At 45.1% G+C, this 21290-nt stretch overlaps 1 protein-coding gene across 1 annotated transcript in view; it reads right to left on the reverse strand.

Moving 5' to 3' along the window:
• The window catches only part of UTP14A (UTP14A small subunit processome component), a 684761-nt gene that overhangs the window by 112005 nt on the left and 551466 nt on the right, over positions 1–21290 (reverse strand). Inside the window, exon 13 of the mRNA XM_069612971.1 lies at positions 7167–7354. Coding sequence (XP_069469072.1) covers positions 7167–7354 — 188 coding nt within the window. The remainder of the gene's footprint in view (positions 1–7166; positions 7355–21290) is intronic.

A 21290-nucleotide genomic window follows, 5' to 3' on the forward strand; every position in this document is an offset into this window, starting at 1 on the left:
GAAGGCCACACTATAAGGGCTTTCGAAGAACGCGTACAGGATTTCGGCAGATCATCAAAAGAGAAGTTCCATCATACGCAGCTAGCGCACTGGCTATCTACCCCTTTGTACAAGGAAGCGGGAACAAGACAGCTTACAAAATTTGAAACGTTCCTAACAACAGACTCAGGCTCCAGTAAACTCATCTCAAATTTGTATTCCCTCCTGAATGAACAAGGGGAAGGGGTCTGCTGGTCTTATATAAAGAAGTGGGAGCAAACATTAGGGAGAACAATACCAAGATCTCAATGGCAGGAAGTTTCTCAAGAATTGCCGAAACTGACACGATCAATCCAACTGAGGGAAATGTGGCAAAAGGTTCTACTGCAATGGCATCTTATCCCGGCGAAGTTGCAGACCTTCTATCCAAACACTAAAGGCATCTGCTGACGAGGCTGTCAGCAAAAAAGAGACTGGAGGCATATCTGGTGGGATTGCCCGGCGCTCTTAGAATTCTGGAGAGACATTAAAACGCAAACGGGAAAAATGGTTCAAGGAGCAGAAGATCTTGATGAGAGCATATGGCTTGCGGGCCTATGGGACCCAGCGCGACGTACATACACCAGACGTCGATGCAAAGGGGTAATGGCCTTAATCATAGCAGGATGGTTGACTATTGCTCAAAGTTGAAAACAAAGAGACCCTCCCACACAATTCCAATGACTCCAGAAGGTTTGGAACTTCATTTCGTTGGAGTGGATGAACTGCAAACTGCAGGGGTCCCGTGAAGACTTTCAGGCGACTTGGGGGGAAATTCTGCAATATCTCGAAAGTGACTATATGCTACAATGATGCCCCCACAAGATCCGCATTCTGAATCTGCTCCGATCCATCAGACGTGAAACCGGTTGATACCTTTCCTCTTGTGGCCATCTAAGGGGAGGTGGGTGGGAGAAGGAGGGGGGAGGAACGGGAATGTTATCAGTTTCATGTTCTTGGTTGTTATGAAATGCAATAAAAATTAAGTTTAAAAAATAAAAAGACCTTTGCCTTTTTGACCCATGCAGAAAAATCTCTCAGTCTTGCAAACATTTCCCTGGGATGTCCAACAGAGCAAGAGGGCGACAGTTTTCTGGTTGCTCGCGATCGCCCTTTTTAAATATTGGTACAATGATTGACTTTCTCCATGTCGGGGGAATTCATCTTTGGCTAATAACCTTAGAAAAGATGGCATAAAGCACTGATGCCCACTCTTCCGGTTGGTCTTAGAGTATGCGATTTGTGAGACTATCTGGTCCCGGTGCTCATGAAGTGCTTAATTCTGTTATTTGATATATGTCATCTTTATCAAAAACCATGTTGTCGTCAGTAATCCATTGACACGACTCCCCAGATTGACTTTCCGTGTGACAGGCATATAAGTCTCGAAAACATTGTACCCAAATTTCTTTGGGAACAGAGTTGATTTGATATGGAGATTGAGTTGCATGATTTGCTGCTTTTAGAATTTTCCAAATTTGAACACTATTTTTGGATGCTATAGCTGTAAGCATCAATGCTGAATATCTAATAGATAATGGCATGATGGGATTTTAGCCAATCTTTATCGCATTTTCAAAATTCGAATAGCACTCAGCCTTAAATTCACAGCTACACGTCATAGTGGTCTTAGATTTCTGCACAGCTCAGCTTTTTTCACAGTCACCTACTGATCATAGGGATGCTTATGCTTAAACATTGGTTTCTGATTGAGTGAAGGCTGCAATTAAAACAAGCTCATGGCTGTCACACAATGACCATCCGACTGCAATAGATCAGGATTCAGATTCCGTGGATCAGCTTGAAGGCAGTGTTCAAGATAGACCACTAGGGCAGTTGACTACCAAAACCTATTGCGACCCCTCAAATATCAATCGAGAATTTGTAATATTCAGGGTCATGCAGAAGAGTTACCCACGACCATGTCATCACTAGCAGATCATGATCACTGTGGGCTTGCAAAAGTACTTGAAAGTCCTCAATGAAATCAAACATACCTCGCTGGACAAATATATAATTAATGATGGCAGATTGGTTTCCCCTTCTCCATTTAGGTTTCAGTGGAATATCCCCCTTGATGGAATAGTTTAGCATAATAAATTGCCTGTCATCCAATAACTTTAGCCATTTATGTTTTAAATCAGTTGGCTTGGCTGTAGTACCCGAAAGGCAATGGATGTTTAGATCGCCGGCTAAAATTACAAAGGTGATAGTAGGATCTTGTATAATCAATTCTAGAATTTGCTCCAAATGCCAGAAAAACTCAACGGAGGATAGCACAGGGGCAACACACTGGTCTTTGAAGCAAGACCACGCAGAGCAACAGAGGTTAGAAAACTGAACTCGGTTATGGTATTAGGCGCATAATAAAAAAAACAATTAAATACATTTTAAAAACTCTGAAATGTCATTATGATTCCAATATAAATTTAGCACTGCAAGGGTAACCAAACAGGTTTTTATTTTAACCAGTTGCATAAAAATGTTCGGTGTGGCCCATGGCTCTAAACTGAAACCTGAATTTGCTTTGACAGCTACCATCAAACCCGCAGATGGTCTACCACGAGCAGATGCTTTGGCGGGCAGCAAGGATAAAATATACCCATGCCATACAGGGGGCTTGATGACCCACCTTTCTTGTAATAGGATGATGTCAAAGTCATTAAGAGGGTTATGCTCAGTAAACAATAAGTGCTTAAACCCTCTCATGTTGCAATTGGCTAACTTACAGATGCTTGGCTGCACAGACGTGAATTGTTATGCATCACGTGCACCAGAATAAGTCTGTAAGTGTCTAGTTCTCCATAGACCATGAGAGGTAGCCATTGGAACAGATGTAACTTGTCGCACAGTATCAAAGGCACCTCCAGAGCAAGTAATTCTTAAAATAGTATCTGAGGCTACAGCAGCTGGGTTAGTACATTGTAGGTTCCATTGTTCAATTTCAGTAACCCACTTACGGAGATGATCTTGCTTTAGAATGAAGCCCATATGAAATAGATCTAATCTCATATGGTACTCAAAACTATACCAGATTGTATCCATAGTCTAACTTGCGTCAAATCTTACTTGTGGACAAACTCAACTTGTGAGATGTCGAGGGAACACAAGTCTTCCAATGTATGAATATCACTGAAGATACTCAATATACTAGATCTGTTCAAGGTATAGGTCTGATACGGGCCACCTCTACACTGTACACTAGTAATGAATGTTGAGTTTCTAAAGAAGCAGAGCAGCTTTCCTGACCAGCAGTAGTTGTTTTCGATTCCATTTTTAAGTGAGTATTTGCTAAGTCCTTTATTGAGTTGTTATTGGTTATATCGATCAAATGGCAAGGCAGAATTATTGTCCTCGTCCCCATGTTAGGTAAGGCAGTATAAAGGGTGAGGCATTTGGCTATTTCATTCCTTCTCTGCTCTAATGTGAAGAATTGAGGATCAAATATGGAAGGGGCCACACTCAACCTCTCGTCCGAACACTTACCCACTCCTATATTTCTTACTATGGCAGATTCGTTGCCAGATAATCCCCGCCTCCTGAGGGCCATGTATATTACCTAGAAGCTCTGCCTCACGTATTAGATCATCAAGGGGTTTGTGGTCCACCAAGTGGCTTATTGCTAGAGTAGATGGTGTGGCTAGTTTGATCTTGTCAAGGTCTCTCCTCGCCTTAGCCATTTTAGCATATTTTTTAGTTATTAGATTTTTTTGTTCTCTGATGAGGATTGAATACAATTATGAGACCTTGCTTGGGAAGATTTGGGTGGAGCATTCTGATTTTTAGGTTTTTTCATCAGTTGTATTGACTGGTGTGTGGGTTTCGTGTTGGTAAATATGGTAAAAGGCAGCAGAGTGGATTACGAGTAATTACCTCTGAATTCTGTACCAATTCCTGTGTTGATTCACAAACCATCTCTTGTGCAATGCTCAGATCATTAGGTTTATCTGAAGGTGAGTGTGCTTTCTTACTCGAATGCCCCGAGTCCGCTAGAACTAGCAGACTATCTTGTACATTATGTTGAGAATTTAGAGATTTGTTTATTGGTGAATTCAGAATCATCCTCTGTGACCTTTGGCGGAGTTACTAGGTTAATCTGCACATAATGTTTTTGATTTGTTACTTCATTGGAACCCGTTAAGCAAGGTGCACTGCTAGATGCACTCTTTTCTATCAAATGATATTTATTCAGGAAAGTTGACAATAATCCATTGTTTTTTGTGCATCCACTGTCTCAAAGCTTAGCCAAAGACATCAATGCCATGTTCATAGCCCATAAAGAGACCTCAAGAAGTGGTGGAGAGACTAATTTTGGGAAAGATACTCTTCGTGGCGTGGGATTGGCATATGAGATCGATAAAGGCGAGGACGGCGAAGAATGGTGACTGTGATAAAGTAGAGAATGGTTGAAGCGGGGGTGTAAACAAGCAGACACCATGTGCTCTTCTACATGGTCAGTGGTAATCACTTCAGTTAGCCATATCTGTAGGGTTACCATTTGCGACCTTTGTATCATATATGCCAATCACACCAGAATTAGATGGGGTTGCAGTATTAGAATGATTAAATATAATCTGTGCATCTTTTGGTATAGGAGGCAGGTTAAAAAGGGGCAGCTGCCCAGGCGTAATACACTGGGCAGCCAACAAGAAATCAGTAAGCAATGCTTGCATGGGCATAAGAATTGAGTTTTGCACAGATGATTGAAATCCCAGGGCAGCCCCCACACTTGGGGCATTTGCAAAATCAATGATCATTTCATCAGGGATATCCGAGGCCACACTTGTCTCGGCCTGCACGCTGCTATGATAAACCGACTCAGCAGAAGTAGCAGCCTGGATGGATTTCGCCCTGCAAAACTCTTGTATGCCGGATGTAAGTGATTGTGTTCGCTTATGAGAACAATCGTTCATTAAACTTGAGGCTGACTTAGGAAACTCATTTCTCATACTTTTGGAGGCCAACAGGTTCACCCTGTTGGCAGCCATGTTAACAATCGGCATAGCCGATTTCAAGGTGTATGCATAGCTCACTTCCAAATGAGTAAAGCATCAAGATTCGCTCGGAAGCACCCCTTCAAATGTACGACAGGTGTTCACAAAAGCCAAATTCAGCGACTGCATCGAACAGTGTATTATAAAATCAACACTCACCTGCCTCCAGCCCCAAGCCAAACTGCACTTGCCAAAGTACTCAGCAAATGCGAGTGGCCGGTTGTTTTCATGGGCGGTTGGTGGCAAAGGGGCTGAGCAGGCTGCTGATCATTAAAGTCCACAAAGGGTCCACAATTGTCCAAAAGCAAATCAGTAATAATGCTGACAGCGTCAGAGGTTCCTCCTGCTAAACTGCACTTGCCAAAGCACTCAGCAAATGCGCGTGTTCTTTAGGTATAGCTGACCTTGGTCTGCCTGGTGCATCCTAAATTAGTGTAAAGAGTTCTTGCTCATCTTAAACGGTCTTCCACTGAGCTGAAAAACAACTGTAATTATATATTACACCCAAAGGTCTTACTCCCCTAGTATAACTGTGTGTTATCATAAATGTACTTCTAGGTATATAATGTTCCTTTAATCTGTGTTGCACTATTCAGAAAAGTATCCTGGTAACAGGGTTGGTTGATTATGTGATTTCTTTGCTGAGTGTCACTGCATGATTGACATGGTCTACTACGCTTGAATTACTGTAAAGTAATCTGAAAGTAACTTATGGTTCTATTCCCCATGAATAGTTGTGCCCTATACTAAATGTGAATGATAGGGTCTGACTTACCTAGAAACACTGTTCGTGTTCTGAACAAGGTCTATGCTTTGGTCTGTGTACTTTAAAGCATAGTGTTGTGTTTTTATAATGTGTTTATATGATCTATGATAGTACTTATTTACCCAAGATTTACCTTGGTGTGCTTGTATTTAAATAAACCCTTTATTTTTACAATACATAGTATTTCAGTGTTTCTTTGGACCACATGTGTACTACAGTTTCTTTGTACCGATTATGAAAGATTTGGTTGGCGTTTACGTGGAGGGTTCCGATATCCTCCAATGGATTGAAGCGTTTAAAATGGCTTGTGGAGTCCATGGTGTTGATAAATGAGATTGGGCTAAGTGTTTGTTAAGCAGAGTGCCTCAGATTCGTTATCACTGTATTCTGAAACTGAGTGTTGAAGTACGAGTCCATGAAATCTGCTTTGATTGCCAAGTTTGGCAAGACACCTACCCAGTACCTTAAGAGGTTCAAGGAATATAAGAAAAGAGAGAATGTGTCTTGGATTGACTAGGTGAGTGCTGCACATATGAACATGATGGGATGGATTTATGGTTACAAGGTGAAAACCTTTGTTGAGTTGTCCCACTTTTTTGTTTTTTGAGCGTTTTTCGGAAGCCTGTTCACCAGTACTGCAATATTACAAAAGAAAAGGCTCATCAACAGCATAGGACAGTAGAAAAAGACCAGCAACTTTAGAGAGTTAAAGGGACTAAAAGCACAAAAAAGATGGGTCAGCACGCCAAAGACAAAAGGTCGGATTTGGAAGCGAGGGAAATGAGCAACAAAGGAACACCAACTAGAAAAGTAGAAAACCAACAATGTTAAGTTTGAGCAAATCAGTCTTAAAATATGTAACTCTTGCTCAAGTGCCTAGAAGCCTGCCTGTAATGTGGCAAATCAAATTCACAATTTACAGGGGTCTATTGACCGAATGACGTTAAAAAGTACAGTTGCATGTAAGGTTTGGCATTAGCAGTACAGATAAGCAGCATTTCACCCAATTTAACACTGTCAAACCATGGAAATATTCACAACAATACAAAAAAGAAGGTACAACTAACAAAAAATATTTAACAAAAGACAAACAGGAACCTGGACCCCGATTCCACCCACACAGCACCATTGATGGGTCTGACCAAAGGTACTAGTAAAGCAATCCCTAAAACCTCAAAAAATAGGGAGTCAAATATTTCAACTTCAAAATCTTATTTAACACCCTTGTTCACCATAATGTCAACCAATCGAACTAAAAGACAAAAGACAGAATATTTTAATAGTATGAGAAATAACAGGGGAGCGTGTGCTGCAGATTAAAAAAGCAGAACACCTGTGCATCTGCTCAGCTGTAAGAAAAAGTCAGCTCAGAGAGGATTAGGTCTTACCTTTTTCTTTTCTTCTTACTGAGTTTTAGTCCCGTGCCACCCCATTCTCCCCAACCAGGAAGCGTGAGATCAATATCCTTTGGTTTCCCTGCTTTCTCCGCATTGCGCTTGTCCTTCAGAAAGTCATCAATGACATTATCCCCTGCAAAGGCTTCCTGGATGATCATTTTTTGATCTTCATCATCGTCCTGCAAAATTGAGTAGAGTATTACATTATTAATATTTTATTTAATGTAACACTTTGAAAAGGAGGAAATCTGTGTCATTTCTATATGTTTGATGATAGTGACATAGCTTTTTAGATGGAATGTATGCCATTCCATCTAAAAAGCTGTGTAACAATGTAAAGCTCAATTATTACACAATTTACTGCTATAGACTGAGTACTAATGTCAGGGCACATTACTCGAATCCTCAAACATCAAGGGTATAACGAAAGACAATATAGTTTAATGAGCAGCATATTTTGAAACTTCAGAAATAAATTGATTTGCATTTCATAATCCTCAAGAAACCAATGCCTGCCAACATCCAATCCCACACCATTAGGACTTGTAAAAATGTTTGGTGTTTTGTCGTCTTACTTTTCAAATTTCTGGTATTTAATCAAATAATATTTCTAGCACGTGTGCAGAGCTGTTTGGTCTTTCTCGCTATTGCTGTAATGCTTTAGGTCTGGAAAATATGAGTAATTAGATTCCTGTAATTAGGGATTTCATAAATCTATAGAGCTCCTATATCCTTAGGAAGCTAGACCAAAGGGTTGCACATGGTAGTAAGCTTCTTGGGCCCTTTGAGATTCTCTGAGGTATCTGGGGCCTTATTGGGCCCTCGTCCCTAGCGGTCGTCCCTAGTATTAGGTATCTTAGACATCTCTGTCTGTTCCAGTCCTCTCACTTTAAGGCTTTGTCAGCCATTTCAAGCTGCAAACTCCAAAAAGTTTACCTTTTCATAGGCATGTGTGGGGAACATGTTTCCTAGGGCTCATTTCTAGGAGATATATATATAATAATAATCAGGCATTTATATAGCTCTACGAACCCTCAGGTATCTGAGCGCGGCTTATTATTACCCACGGTGTGTGGTGCTGATTTATCGACCTCGGAAGGATGAAAGGCTGAGTTTGGCCCGCCGGGATTCGAACCTGCGTTAACAGGCTCTGCACGGATGTCAAAGCGAGCGCTCTACTCGCTGTGCCACTTGACCGGATATATATCAGGGAAATCCTGACTCTCCAAGTGACAGAATAGCTGAGAAGTCAAGAAAACTCTTCAAAACATGAAGACTGGTTTAAAGACACAGTGTACACCTAATTACCACACAATAAGGGAATGCTCTCACAATATTATCTGTGAAAAGACATTCTTCATAGTAAAGTTGTGCAAAGTGAGATCTACAAAAAACCACAGCTAATAACTTTTCAGAATACTAGGTAACGCGGTGGACTCACAGGATAATGAAATGGTCCCAATGGAAGTGACTAGCACACTGTTATTCAATGAAGGTAAACAGTCTGCACACAGGGCCCCACAAAAATGCGGCAGCAAAACACAACCTTCAGAGAGACAAGGGAACCTCAACAAACAATTCTAGTTACCAGGTTCTACTCAACCTCTTGGATGGAGGACTGCAGAGGAGAGTATGAGATCAGAATGCGGGAGAACGGTGGTTCTGTTCTGGATGTCTGCTGTCAACATGGGAGGCCTATTGCCATGGAACAACTGAACCAAAGTACGAAGGTATACAAGGGGACCCCTCACAAGGAGTTCCTTCCAAATTAGTTTGCTTGGGACAGCACAGGTTTGTAGTTTCCAGAGGTAGCCTAGGAGCAGCAACCAGAGAGGTTGCAGTTGTAAGCCTACACTTGCAGTATCAGAGGAGCGGAACAATCACTCTGGAAAAAGTCAGAGCCTTTTAGAAAAAGATCCACTAAAGAAAGGAAGTCTGACAATATTTCAAAGAGGGGCCTGGCACTCAGCCCTGACTTTACAAGCACCATGAAGCAAGCCAAAAGAAACAATGTCACAGGTTGGAAAGTGATTCCATTACAGACCCAAAGTGGCCTTCAAAACATTTCAAATGAAATGAATCATGAAATTCATTTAATTCATCAACTACTTCATTAGGGCTTACACAATCTAAACTTAATAACATACCTTTATTCATATACAAAATCTTTACATACATCTAAAAAAAAGTTGATAACAATTCTAGCTTTATCACATCAACGCCGCAATTAATTTAGTGGTCCTATTTAACAAACCCCAATTATGTGTGCACACTTGGACTTGCTGTATTTAAATGAAAACAGAAAAAACATCAACACAGTGGGTCTCATTACGGGTCCCGCAGTAACTCTGCCAGTGCTCCCCATTCCCATAGGACTCTATGGGAGTGGGGACACAGAAGCACCGGCACCTTTGCTAATGGTGCCGGTGCTTCCGTGAAGGGTTTGCCTACTGTGACCGCTGCACCCGGCAGGGTCAGACCTGTCGGGCACAGCGGCCACAGCAGGCAAACATGTAGTTTGCCGGTCCGGAAACAAGGGTGCTGGTGAGCTTACCGGCACCCTTGTTTCTGGACCGGAAAACTTAGAATGAGGCCCAATGTGTTTTTGGCTTTTTAAGCTACCTCAAAGGCTGCTCAAATAACAGATAACCTGGCAGTCGTAAAACAGGCATCTGCAACCTTCAGGACTGCAGATATTTTGGACATTGGTCCCTTTGATCACCCAACATGGACTATGCTGGCTATGGCAGACTGGAGTCGTAGTCCAAAATATCTGGCGAACCAACGGTTTGAAACCCCTGTCCCTGGAGGACACTTTACACAGTCCACTAGCCTGATCAGTTGGACATCCACCGTGGCAGTTGTAGCCCTTGAATCAGAGTGCACCAGACAACCATTTACAAAAACACTTCTGTGTAACTTCCTAGTATTTCCAGAAATCTTCTACAATAGTTCTTCCCAAAGTTCCAAGTGTGACAAGGCAAGTAATCTGGTCTTGTCAAGAGGGGATAGGAACCCTGTCTCAGCCAGGGACGGGAGGCCTACTATGGAGAAATCCAGGTTCTAACGCTAAAGTGGACAGTGGCAGTTGAGAGGGCCTCAATTCCTGCCCCCAACCCACTTGTGCCTGCATGTTTCTATGCTGCTGTTGTTATCTCTAGCCTTACCTCTAATGGTCCAATACTTTCCAGCACCTTGCTATTAATTTCAGAGCTCCCACTTCAGAAGTAAAGGGAAACCATCAAACAGAATAGCGATCAGAAACATCACCTGACCACATCAGGGATCGGCTCCAGAGAGAAAGAGAGCTGTCAGTGGGAAAAGAAACAAACAATGTCGCACACGTACACCAGACATGCTGGTGCTAGGTGACGAAGGGAGAAGCCAGCAGCACAAATGACCTCATGGAGCTGCCGAGCAAAGCAGGCAATCCCGCACAACCAAAAGGTCTTCTAGACCACTGCGGACCCAGACGGGAGAAGTCCCATGAAACAGGGTCCTGAAACACAAACAATGACACACACACACACACTGAGAGATACACACAGACAACTGTAAAAAACACATGGTATAAACAGTAAGACAGTCACAAGGGACCACAGTTCAAGGGTGTTTATTGAACTTTAAAAAGGTTTGAAAACCGCCTATCTAATCCTAAACCTATAGATGGGGAGCAATCTACGACCATCAAATAAAAACGCAGTCCTACTGGTGTCTTGTCAAAATAAAATGGCCTATACTAATAAACCTATTGCCAATCCTTACTTCTAAATACAGACAGTGTGGGAAACAGTGTTCCGAAAAAGAAAGACGTATTCACAAAATGATAGGTCAGGATGTTTAGGCGTTGGCCTCTTTTCCCCACATTTTCAGCACGGGGCAAGGCGGCACACTCGAGCTTGGCACAGTCTCTGGCTTCTCCAGCACAAGGATGCAGTTCAGAACAAATACCAGGGCCTTCTGCAACAAAGTCTCTTTTCCCTTGAAAGTCTTATTCGAAGAATGCCATGGAGTGCAAAATAATATTTAAAGTTCGCTTCTCTTTTAGGCTTACACAATTGCAACGGGATATCCTTCCCCAACCTTCTTACTTCCAGATTCGATTTGCTTTAATGTCAGAGACTTTCGAAACTACATGGCTTTGCTTTAATCCCATGCATGACCACTCCGATACTGCTGCATTCTGGTACTTGTATTTCTTAAGATCAATTCCTTTTACTTTACATTCAGTTCTGTTTCAAACAAGGCTTCTTGGAGATTCTATTCACTTTCCTCTACTTGGTCATTTCCCTGTTTTGGCTTTTAGTTTCATTTGCTTTACAGAGTTCACATCACTTACCCTCACTTCAGGGACTTCGCTTTCATTTTACAGAGACTTCCGATATCAGGCTCACTCACACGGGGTCACTGTTACTTTGGCTCTTTATCTTTCAGGGATCACTTTCACCTTGGGTCTCCCCCTTCCGGGCTCGGACACTTATAGGTATAACTTTCACCTTCCTTTTTGGATTCAGGCCACTTACCTGGTTTACTTGGTGCCTTCCCTCACGTGCTCCGCTTCCCACCTGCTCGCCCGAGTCTCTCTCACTCTCTTTTGATCAGACTCACCAGGCAGCGTTGTGAGGTCAGCAGCTCTGTCCTTTGGTGTGGGGATGAGGTCAGGGTCTCACCACATGCCCCTCTACATCCTTGGAGTTGGCACTGGTGCCAAGGCAACAAGCAGACCTCAACAGCAAGGGCCTGGCTACCTGAATCCAACAAGTAGGAGGCACAGCCCCTGTGACACACTGCAGCCATTCCTTGTCACTGGGCCAGCGTCGCCGCACACGGTCTTCCTCTGGATTCACCTGACAGCTCCCAGTCGCCTGGTTTCTCAGCTCCAGACAATTTTCCCAGCTTACTTTTAATGTTTGGGATTTGAAGAGGGATCCTCTGCCGGTCTCAGCCTTGCAGCCTCACTCTTGCTCTCCCAACTACATCTGACCTTTCCCGCTCAGCAGCCTCCCTTAATGGGCAGCAGGTGGGTGATTAGGGTTGAGTCTGCCTGACCGTGCCCGACTTAATAAAGAGGACAGACTGCTGTCAGAGTGTTGTGGTCAGTCTTCTGTTTCTTAGTGGGTTTTTCACTGGTAATCCTCACCCCTCAAGGTTGCCTCTTCTCAGTATTATGCGAAAATGGGGGTGGGAGGGTTGTGTTGTGTGTTTGAAAATAAGACAGGGGTTGTATGGTTGTGGATAACGTGTGAGAGGTGAATACCGTGTCTCGCCTAAGGTATTGCCATGAGAATGACCCTGGACTCCCCTACCCGGGTGACTCTCCCGCTTATCCAAAGGCGTGCCCTGGCCACCCGAAGAAGATTCTCTGGGTCTAAATGGGAGAATACCCCTCGTTTTCTAACACAACCCACCCCTGGACTCGAAAAATAGTGCCAGATTGTCCAGGGTTAGACACCCAATCCGGACGAGAGAAGAACAGGAAGCAGAAGTGAAGGTTTTTTCGGGTGAGTTCACCTCGTGGAGGATGACCAAAAGACCAGCAAGAGGAAGGAAGGAGCAGCGGATGGTGGAGGAGTTTTGTGGAGCAGTTGTGGTATATGCTAAGGAGTAGAAGCGGTACTGCAGTGTGAGTGTGCATGTTTATGTGGCGGGTGTGTGTGTGGACAAGTTAGTGTAAAGAATGTTGGTGAAGCAGAGGAATGCTGGGTGATAGGAGGGTATTTTTTTTTAAAAAAAAACTTATTTATTGGGTGCTTGACATAGCCGCAACGGCTCTCAAATCAACAGTAAAATACAAGGCGTCATCAACTTAATAAACAACATTTTACCATACAGTGCCATATTTCATCTCAGGGAGACAGACCACCACATAACATAGGGCCCTACTGGAATGCCTAGGAAAATGCACCAAATTCAGGGGGGGGCTGAGGGGGATTTTATGTCACCAGGTTCATTCCCAGTGATCGCAAATAGGCTCAAAAGGGGGGCCAAATGTCGAGAGGTCTGCAGCAGGCCAGCTGCAGCAAATTCCACCGCTCCTCCAGATCCAAGGCCCGGGTTACATCACAGAGCCACTGCTCCCCAGTAGGACTAGAGGGTCTGAGCCATGCCAGTAGTATACGGCGTACAGCAAGGATCATACAAAGATCAGCAATTTTACGGTGGTTGCCCTTGAGTGGTAGAAGCTCATGAAACAAACAGTTCATGGGGCATAGTACAATAACAGTTCAGCATATCAGATACAGTATCGATCGCAAATGCCGGCCCAGTATTCAGCAATTTTCGGGCAAGCCCAGACCATGTGAAAATAGCCTGCATCATCTGAGTGGCATCTGGGGCAGAGGGGGGAGTGGTCTTGGGACATGAGGTGCAGTCCTGCTGGGGTGTTGTGGGATCTGTGTAGGACCTTGAATTGAATTAGCCGGAACCTAGAATTAAAAGGAGACCAGGCGAGTCTGCATGCCTCCAACCAACAAAGCCTCCCAACCTTTGTCAGTAATATCAATGGCACCCCTGCTGTGGTGCTAGTCTGTAGTAGTTGATGATGATGTTCCAGTGGCAGATGACAGTGGTCAAAGCCCAAGGAAAACGGACCGCAAGGCTAAACCATGTTCTGGACATGGAAAGATTACAAGCACAAGCTTTCTTTTATTTTCAGACTTGCCTTCTCTGGCCGTGGATTGAGGTTCTTTCTTGATTCATGTGTACGAAAATGCACCCGACTTGGTGAGACCAACCCGAGAGATTCAGATAATTAAACTAATATTCTGAATTGGACAACACGCTCATCACAAAGAAATAACTATTTAAAAAATAACACCCTCACAATGGGGTTACCCATCACATTTTCTGCATGTGAAACAACTTTCAATTTATGGCAACAGAGATGTCACACCGAAGAGAAAGAATATAAATGTTTTCAGTGCTACAAGGCTTTTACACAAACAAATAATCTATTGATAAATCAGAGAACTCACAGTGGGGGGAATCCATATACATGTTCTGAATGTAATAAGTCATTCAAACAAAAAAAATAACTTGTGATACATCAGAGAATTCCCACGGGGGAGAAACCATATACATGTTCTGAATGTGATCAGTCTTTCAAGGAGAAGAGTCATCTATTGATTCATCAGAGAAATCGCACTGGTGGGAAACGATATACATGTCTTTCCCTGTGATGTGGACGGGGGAGGATGTGCCTTTACTACCCCAGCGACCTCATACTACCCGACCTGCCTCTTCAACAATGGAACAAGATTCACATCAAGACAGCCGCCAGAGCGACACACCACCTTGCTTGCCTCTGTTCTCCTTAGCAGAAGCACCTGGCAGTCCTTTGCATCCCAATTGGTCCAGCCCCACCTCTAATGGAAGCTCATCTTCAAGCCAGGAGGCGAAGCCGGCCCCAGTTACAAGGCCCTGTTCTAAGGCTGATGGTCCTGTCTTTCCCTGTCTTGACAGAGGTAAGATCTGCACCTATCCTGCAGATTCACCAGAACGCTTGGCATGATTACCCCACCACACCCTGTAACCACTGAATACTGTATGCAATTGTGTGCTACTTCTGAACATTTGTCCTACGAGAACACGGACCATGACCACTGTTTGGGCCCCTGAGTCTGCACTACTGTTGATGTAGTAATGCTGATTGTTATAATCTCTGCTGCTTTTGTTTTAAAAATGTATTTTAGCAATGTCCCCGATCCTGCCCATCGAGCACTTCTGCTGATGCTATGTTGCAGACCTCGAGATTAGACTGTGCCAATGCATACTTGCACCTATCCTGCCCCATCATGTCTGTATACCGGACATGGCCCCCGTAACAGGATGTGAGGCTATGCCAGCATGCTTACTCACCCCTGCTACCGAATATACAGACCCACCCAGCCCAACACTGTGCTTGATTATACTTGCATGCAACTACCTGATATGACCCACCCAGCTCTGCACTGTGCCTGATCATACCTGCCTGTTACTACCTAATATGACCCACCCAGCCCTGCGCTGTGCCGTAATTTTACCTACCTGTAACGACCAAATGTGAACATGCACTTTCTGTAACTGCCGCCTAGATGCCTCTGGGCTTTGTGCGCTGAAATAAAATAAATCAATTTCCAGATCCCTACCCCAGGGCCCCCGTAGCTTGGCGAGTGGTTTTCTGGCAGGGTTCTGAAGTAGGTTGTAAAGTCTGGATACTGTCCCAGTATTTCATGTACCCCCTATGATCAAGGCTGGGAGTGGTTCACCCGGGGGTAACGTGGGAAACTCCCTCCATGCATCTCTGATCGTGCGGTGCAGTCCAGCATACTGCACCCACTGTGAGGTCTGCCTACCAGAGGGTCTAGGTAGGTCACTCCAATCGATGAAGGATCCCTCCTTGGAGACTGATGGCCACAGTGCTAGCCGATCCAGGGTCTCTCCACAGTGGGGGTAGAACCAAAGAACGGACATCCCGTGCTCCAGTCGCTCAATCTTAACATGAGGGAGAGGTGGGCCATCATCGAACCAATCCGCTGCGTACTGTGACTAGGCAGCCAACCAGTATTTGTCAAAGTCTGGGGCAGCCAGCCCCCCACTGTTCATATGATCTCGTTAGCATGGCCCATTTAAGTCTCACCGCCGCAGCATGCTACAGAAAGCCGTTAACGACTATCTTCTGTGTCTCAAACAGTACTGCACCTGGCCATATTGCGACATTCAGAAAGCGATACAGGAGTTGCAGTAGTATCTTAAGAAGTGCCACTCGACTAGCAAGCGTCAAAGGCAATTTAGCCCACGTGCGCAGTTTTTGCAAGAGTTGCTGTAGGTAGGATCCAAAGTTTCGGCCATACAGCGAGGATTGGTGCCTTGTGATGGTGACGCCAAGGTATTTGATCTCAGTGGGTGACCAGGCAAATCCCATGAGCTCTGGTGGGGTCTCTGTGGCATCCGTTAAAGGAAACAGTTCGGACTTGGCACAGTTGACCCGGAGCCCAGATAGGAGTCCGAAATGGAGGACGCCCCGCATGATAGGAGCGAGTTTCTCCTCCGGGTCACTGACGTATAGTAATGCATCGCCTGAATACAATGATATAATCTCGAGCGACCCTGAGAGCCTGACTCCTTTGTGTGCATGCCTTAAACAGATCAGGTCGGCCAGCAGCTCAATGACCACTGCGAAGATAAGCAGAGAGAATGGGTAGCCTTGTCGAGTTGCCCTGCGGATATCAAAGGGGGCAGAGAGCAGGCCGCTAGTGCACACCCTGGCCTCAGGCAGCATGTAAAGCAGCCGTATCCATGAGCTGAATCAGGGCCCAAAATTGCATTTGCGAGCACCGCCCAGAGGAAGCACCAGGAGACAGAATCGAAGGCCCTCTGAACGTCCAACACCGTTGCCACCGTCCTAACCCCCGGGTCTACCCTGTGCTAGGCTATCAAAGAGACGCCTTAGGTTAATGGCTTTGGAGCGGCCGGGAACGAATCTCAATTGATCTGGGTGAATAAGATATGGCATAAAGGGGCGAGTCGGAGGGCCATTACCTTTGCAAATATTTTAACATCACTATTAATGAGTGAAAGGGGGTGGTATGAGCCACACTGAGTATTAGGCTTGCCTGGCTTAAGAAGCAGTGTGATCACCGCCTCCCTGAGTGTGGGGGTGGGGGGGTAGAACCCCTTTTACACAGGATTCTTCCCATAGGCCTGAAAGTTGGATCGCAAGATAGGGCCCATAGCATTTATAAAAGTCCATGGTAAGGCCACCTGGTCCGGAAGTCTTGCCAGATGGCAGCGCTTCATTGGCTCGCGATATGTCTTCACGCTCATGGAGCAAATGAGAACCTCTCTGGTCTTATCAGAGTGTATCGAGAGCGGGAGCTCATCCGTGAACGCCTTTGTCTGGGTAGGGCGCCACATCGTTATTCTCATAGATTGCTGCATAAAAAGATTAGAACACTTTGTTGACGTCCGACGCAGTGCAGACCAGCTCCCTGGCATTGTCCTAGATGAGAGGGTTGTGGCATCTCTGTCCACTTGACACACAACCATGGCTAGTAGCCTGCCCCAGCGTTGCCCTTCGCCATACTGCCCTGCTGTCTCCAGGTTATCTAAGAATTTCCGTTCTCTATCAGCGTGGCCTCTGAACCCATCAAGAGCGGCTTTGATTTCGCCTAGAGTGGTGGCTGCTTGGTTTATTGCATATTTTGCCTTAAGCAGCTTTAGGGAGGCTTTGTTCTCCCGGATATTTTGGCGAATGGCCTTAATAATCCGAGACTCCTTTGCCAGGACCATACCGCAAATACAGTCTTTGAAAGCATCCATAGAATAGCTAGGGAATCCACAGTACCAGCGTTGAGCTCGAAGTAGTCATCAACGCATTTCCCCAGTTCAGCCTTAAACACTGGGTCGAGCAGTGCCTGGGGCTTAAGTCTCCATGGACATCACGTGGCGAACGCATCCCCCCAAGCCAGAGTGATGTGACCGGGGAATGGTCCGGGTAGGTACTGGGCAGTATGTCCGTACCAACAGTCCAGCCTATTAATGACCCAGACACCCATCGATCCTGGAGTGAGATTCATGCACAGATGAGAAAAAGGAGAATCCACGGAGCTGCGGGTGCCCTGGACAGCAGCAGAGTTTTACCCCTGGGCCTGTCCAGGGTAAGTTCTACTATAGTGTTGAAGTCCCCACCCCAAAGGATGGGCAGCAGAGGATATAATGCAAATAGATCCGTCACCAGAGAGTAAAAGTCGGGGTCATTAACATTAGGAACATATATGTTCAGCATAACCACCTCCGTTCCCTGCAGTGTACCATATAGCAGAACATAGCACCCCAGGGAGTCGATGTGTGTAGTGTTGTGTGCATATCGCAGTGATTTGTGAACCAGGATCATGACTACCCGGTTTGGAGTGGAGCATTGTGTATAATATCTCTGTGGATCCCATCTCCTAGCAAACCCATTGCAGCCTGCAGCTAGTGCGTGTGTTTCCTGTATAAAAAGAATACGGGCTTGTGCTGCTCAGCATAAAGCAGTAGCCTCTGCATCTTCACGTGATTCCCCAGACACCTGACATTCCAGCTCATACAGATCAGAGTTTCAGGTGCCATCTGGACACTGCGGACAGTAGGTCATGGGCCTGACCCGGGCCAATAAGAAGCATGTTGCAAGTGAAACCTCAAAGGGTGCATACACACCCAGCACCCTGCCGCACATGTCAAGCGTTTAACTTCCCTACCGCTCCTACCCCTCCTCCTCCCAATCAGAGGAGTGATCACCCCATACCAACCTGAAAAAACAACATTTGCAACTTTGCATGGGGGAACTGTGTGCAGTTTACAGGCCGACCTCCAGCACAGCAAGAGCATTGTTTAACAATCATAATGTGCTCAATAACATATGGGAAACCAATCAGCAGGAGGACAACAATTGTCAAAGTAGGGCAGAGCCCAGCATCCAAAAGAGTACAGCATGTCCTGTGTCGGTGCCCCTCCTAAAGCATGTATATGGTAACCAACTGCAAACTATCAGGACAGGCAGGGTCACCCCGGGAAGTGCTGATCAAGAAATGTCATTGCCCCCTCAGGGATTGTAAAGAAGTAGACCTTTGCAAAGTGTTCAAACCTAAGTTTGGCTGGAAACAACATAGCATACTTGACCCCCAGATCTCGGAGCCTTCTTTTCACTGCCAAAAAGGATTTCCGCTCCTGCTGCACTGTGATGGAACAATCTGGGGACAAATCAATTCTATTGAAACCCACCAGCAGCTCCTCTTTAGCGCTGGCAGCCTGCAATAATGCATCTCTGTCGCAGTAGTTCAGGACCCGGGAAATGAATGCGCGTGGGGGGCTCCCGGTTTTACGCTTTGTGGACAGTGCGCGGTGCGCACGTTCCAACGCGAACCGTGGTCACAGCTTGGGTCCTTCCAGCAAGGAGAGGAGAGTGCGTTCAACAAATTCTTCTATGGGGCCCTCAACCTTGTCCTGAGGCACACTGATTATGCGAAGGTTGTTGCGTCGGTACCGAGACTCCAAATCCTTGTTCTTCCTGCTGACCGCCTGCACCTGCTTAGGCAGCAAGGTCACATCGGCCGTAAGTGAGGTGATATCGTCCTCAGCAGTCCTATTGTAGTTTCAGCCTCAGTGACCCTGTTGTTGGTCTTTTCAATGCAGGCATTTATGGTTTGATTTGATTTTGAATGATTTATTACGTGCACCAGACAGAATAAACCGTATTCGGGCGCAGATGATAACCTATTAGTTTCATAAGAAAAGAGCATGGCCTAGCTGGCATTCGAACTTAGTTAACTTTTCACGTTTATTTAAATACAAATGTTTTCAATCTCTTTCTAAAAAGGTCCAGAGTTTCACATTTTCTAATTTCAAGTGGGAGTTGATTCCAAACTTTAGGACCATAGGCACCAAATCTTCTGTCTCCTCTTGAGATGCATTTTGTTTGTGGGATACAGAGTAAGAGCTTGTCCTCTGACTGTAGACTCCTTTTCGGCTGATTTAATACAATTTTATCAGCCAAGTATGCGGGGGCAGGCCCTTTAATGCATTTAAACACTAGGCATGCCATCTTAAATTTGATTCCGTCTTACACCATAAACCAATGGAGCGATCTCCTCATTGCTGACACATGGTCTCTTTTCTTCAAATTTCCAATTACTCTTACTGCTGCATTCTGTGCTCTTTGGAGTCTCCCCATTTGTTTTTGAGGGATCCCTGCTAGCAAACTATTGCAGTAATCCAGGTGGGGGGATGGTCATTGCCCCCACCACAACTGCCCTGTCTTCCATCGGAATATAGGGAATTATTTTTTGTAGTGATCGTAGTGCAAAGTGAACGGTTTTCACTTTGGCTCCTACTTGCGCTTCACTATTCAGATTCTCCTGCCACCAGCAGCCTAGATTGTTTCCTTTTTTTGCATATTGCAGTTGTTCCCCTAGAATCAGTGGGGGAGGACTTTGTATTTCCGATTGTTTTTTGTTCTTTGGACTAAACAGTACGATTTCTGTTTTTGTTGCATTTAAATGTAAATGGTTGTTATTCATCCATTCATTCAATAGCATTAATTCATTTCCTAAATATCCTTAAGACAGGACGAAAGTAAAGGTTAAAAATGACAGTGGACAAATGAGGAGCCCTGTGGGACCCCACAATCAAGATCCACCATTTGTGAGGTGAAACCGTCCAGTATAACCCTCTGGGTTCTGTCTTTTAGAAATGACTCAAACCATTTCACAACCCGTTCAGAGGCTTTTCCCACCTGCCCGATCCGTTCTGCCATTATCTGATGATTTACCGTGTCCAAGGCCGCAGAGAGATCCACTGGCACTGATTGCGCCGATCATATCATCCAGTTTTGTGTTAAGGGCAGTGAACCCCTCCCTTATATAGTCCATCATATGCTGTAACTCTGTGGGTTCCATAGCATCCGTCCCACTATGGCCCTCAGGGGCAGTCTCATTAAAAAAGGAGGGTATTTGAGTAGTTTGGAGGGAGGAGTAGTTGTGTGGGAGGAGAAGAAGTTGTGTGGAGGAAGGAGCAGTTGGGTGGAGGAAGGAGCAGTTGTGTGGAGGGAGGAGCAGTAGCAGTGTGTAGGAGGGAGTAGTGGACGAGGGAGCAGTAGTGTGGACGAGGGAGCAGTAGTGTGGTCGAGGGAGCAGTAGTGTGGTCGAGGGAGCAGTAGTATGGTCGAGGGAGCAGTAGTATGGTCGAGGGAGCAGTAGTGTGGTCGAGGGAGCAGTAGTGTGGCAGAAGGAGAAATAACCTCAAAGGATGGAGGTAAGACCTAGGAGGAGTGAGAACAATGAAGTGACAGAAGAGACATGGGATGAGCGAGGGGGTGTAAGAGTAGGAAAGGAGGAAGTATGAGTGAGCATGTTAGATGAGGGCTGAACAGCATATTTGCAAGGCACTTCCCAACTCCCATTAGAACATTAACCATTGGCTAGTGTAGAGAGAGTTAGGAAATCTCAGATGGAGTTTAGCGAGATAAGGCATTTGTCATCCCCACTAGCTGCAGATCGAACTAGACCTTAGGGGGATCAACCTTCTATATCTACTAACATGGGATAGGTACGCATTTGGAAGGGCGGCCATATGCCCCACAAAATCTTCAATAAAAACTGT

This window comes from Ambystoma mexicanum, chromosome 5p, assembly GCF_040938575.1.
Source record: "Ambystoma mexicanum isolate Mex_15411 chromosome 5p, UKY_AmexF1_1, whole genome shotgun sequence".
NCBI classification, from domain to species: Eukaryota; Metazoa; Chordata; class Amphibia; order Caudata; family Ambystomatidae; genus Ambystoma; species Ambystoma mexicanum.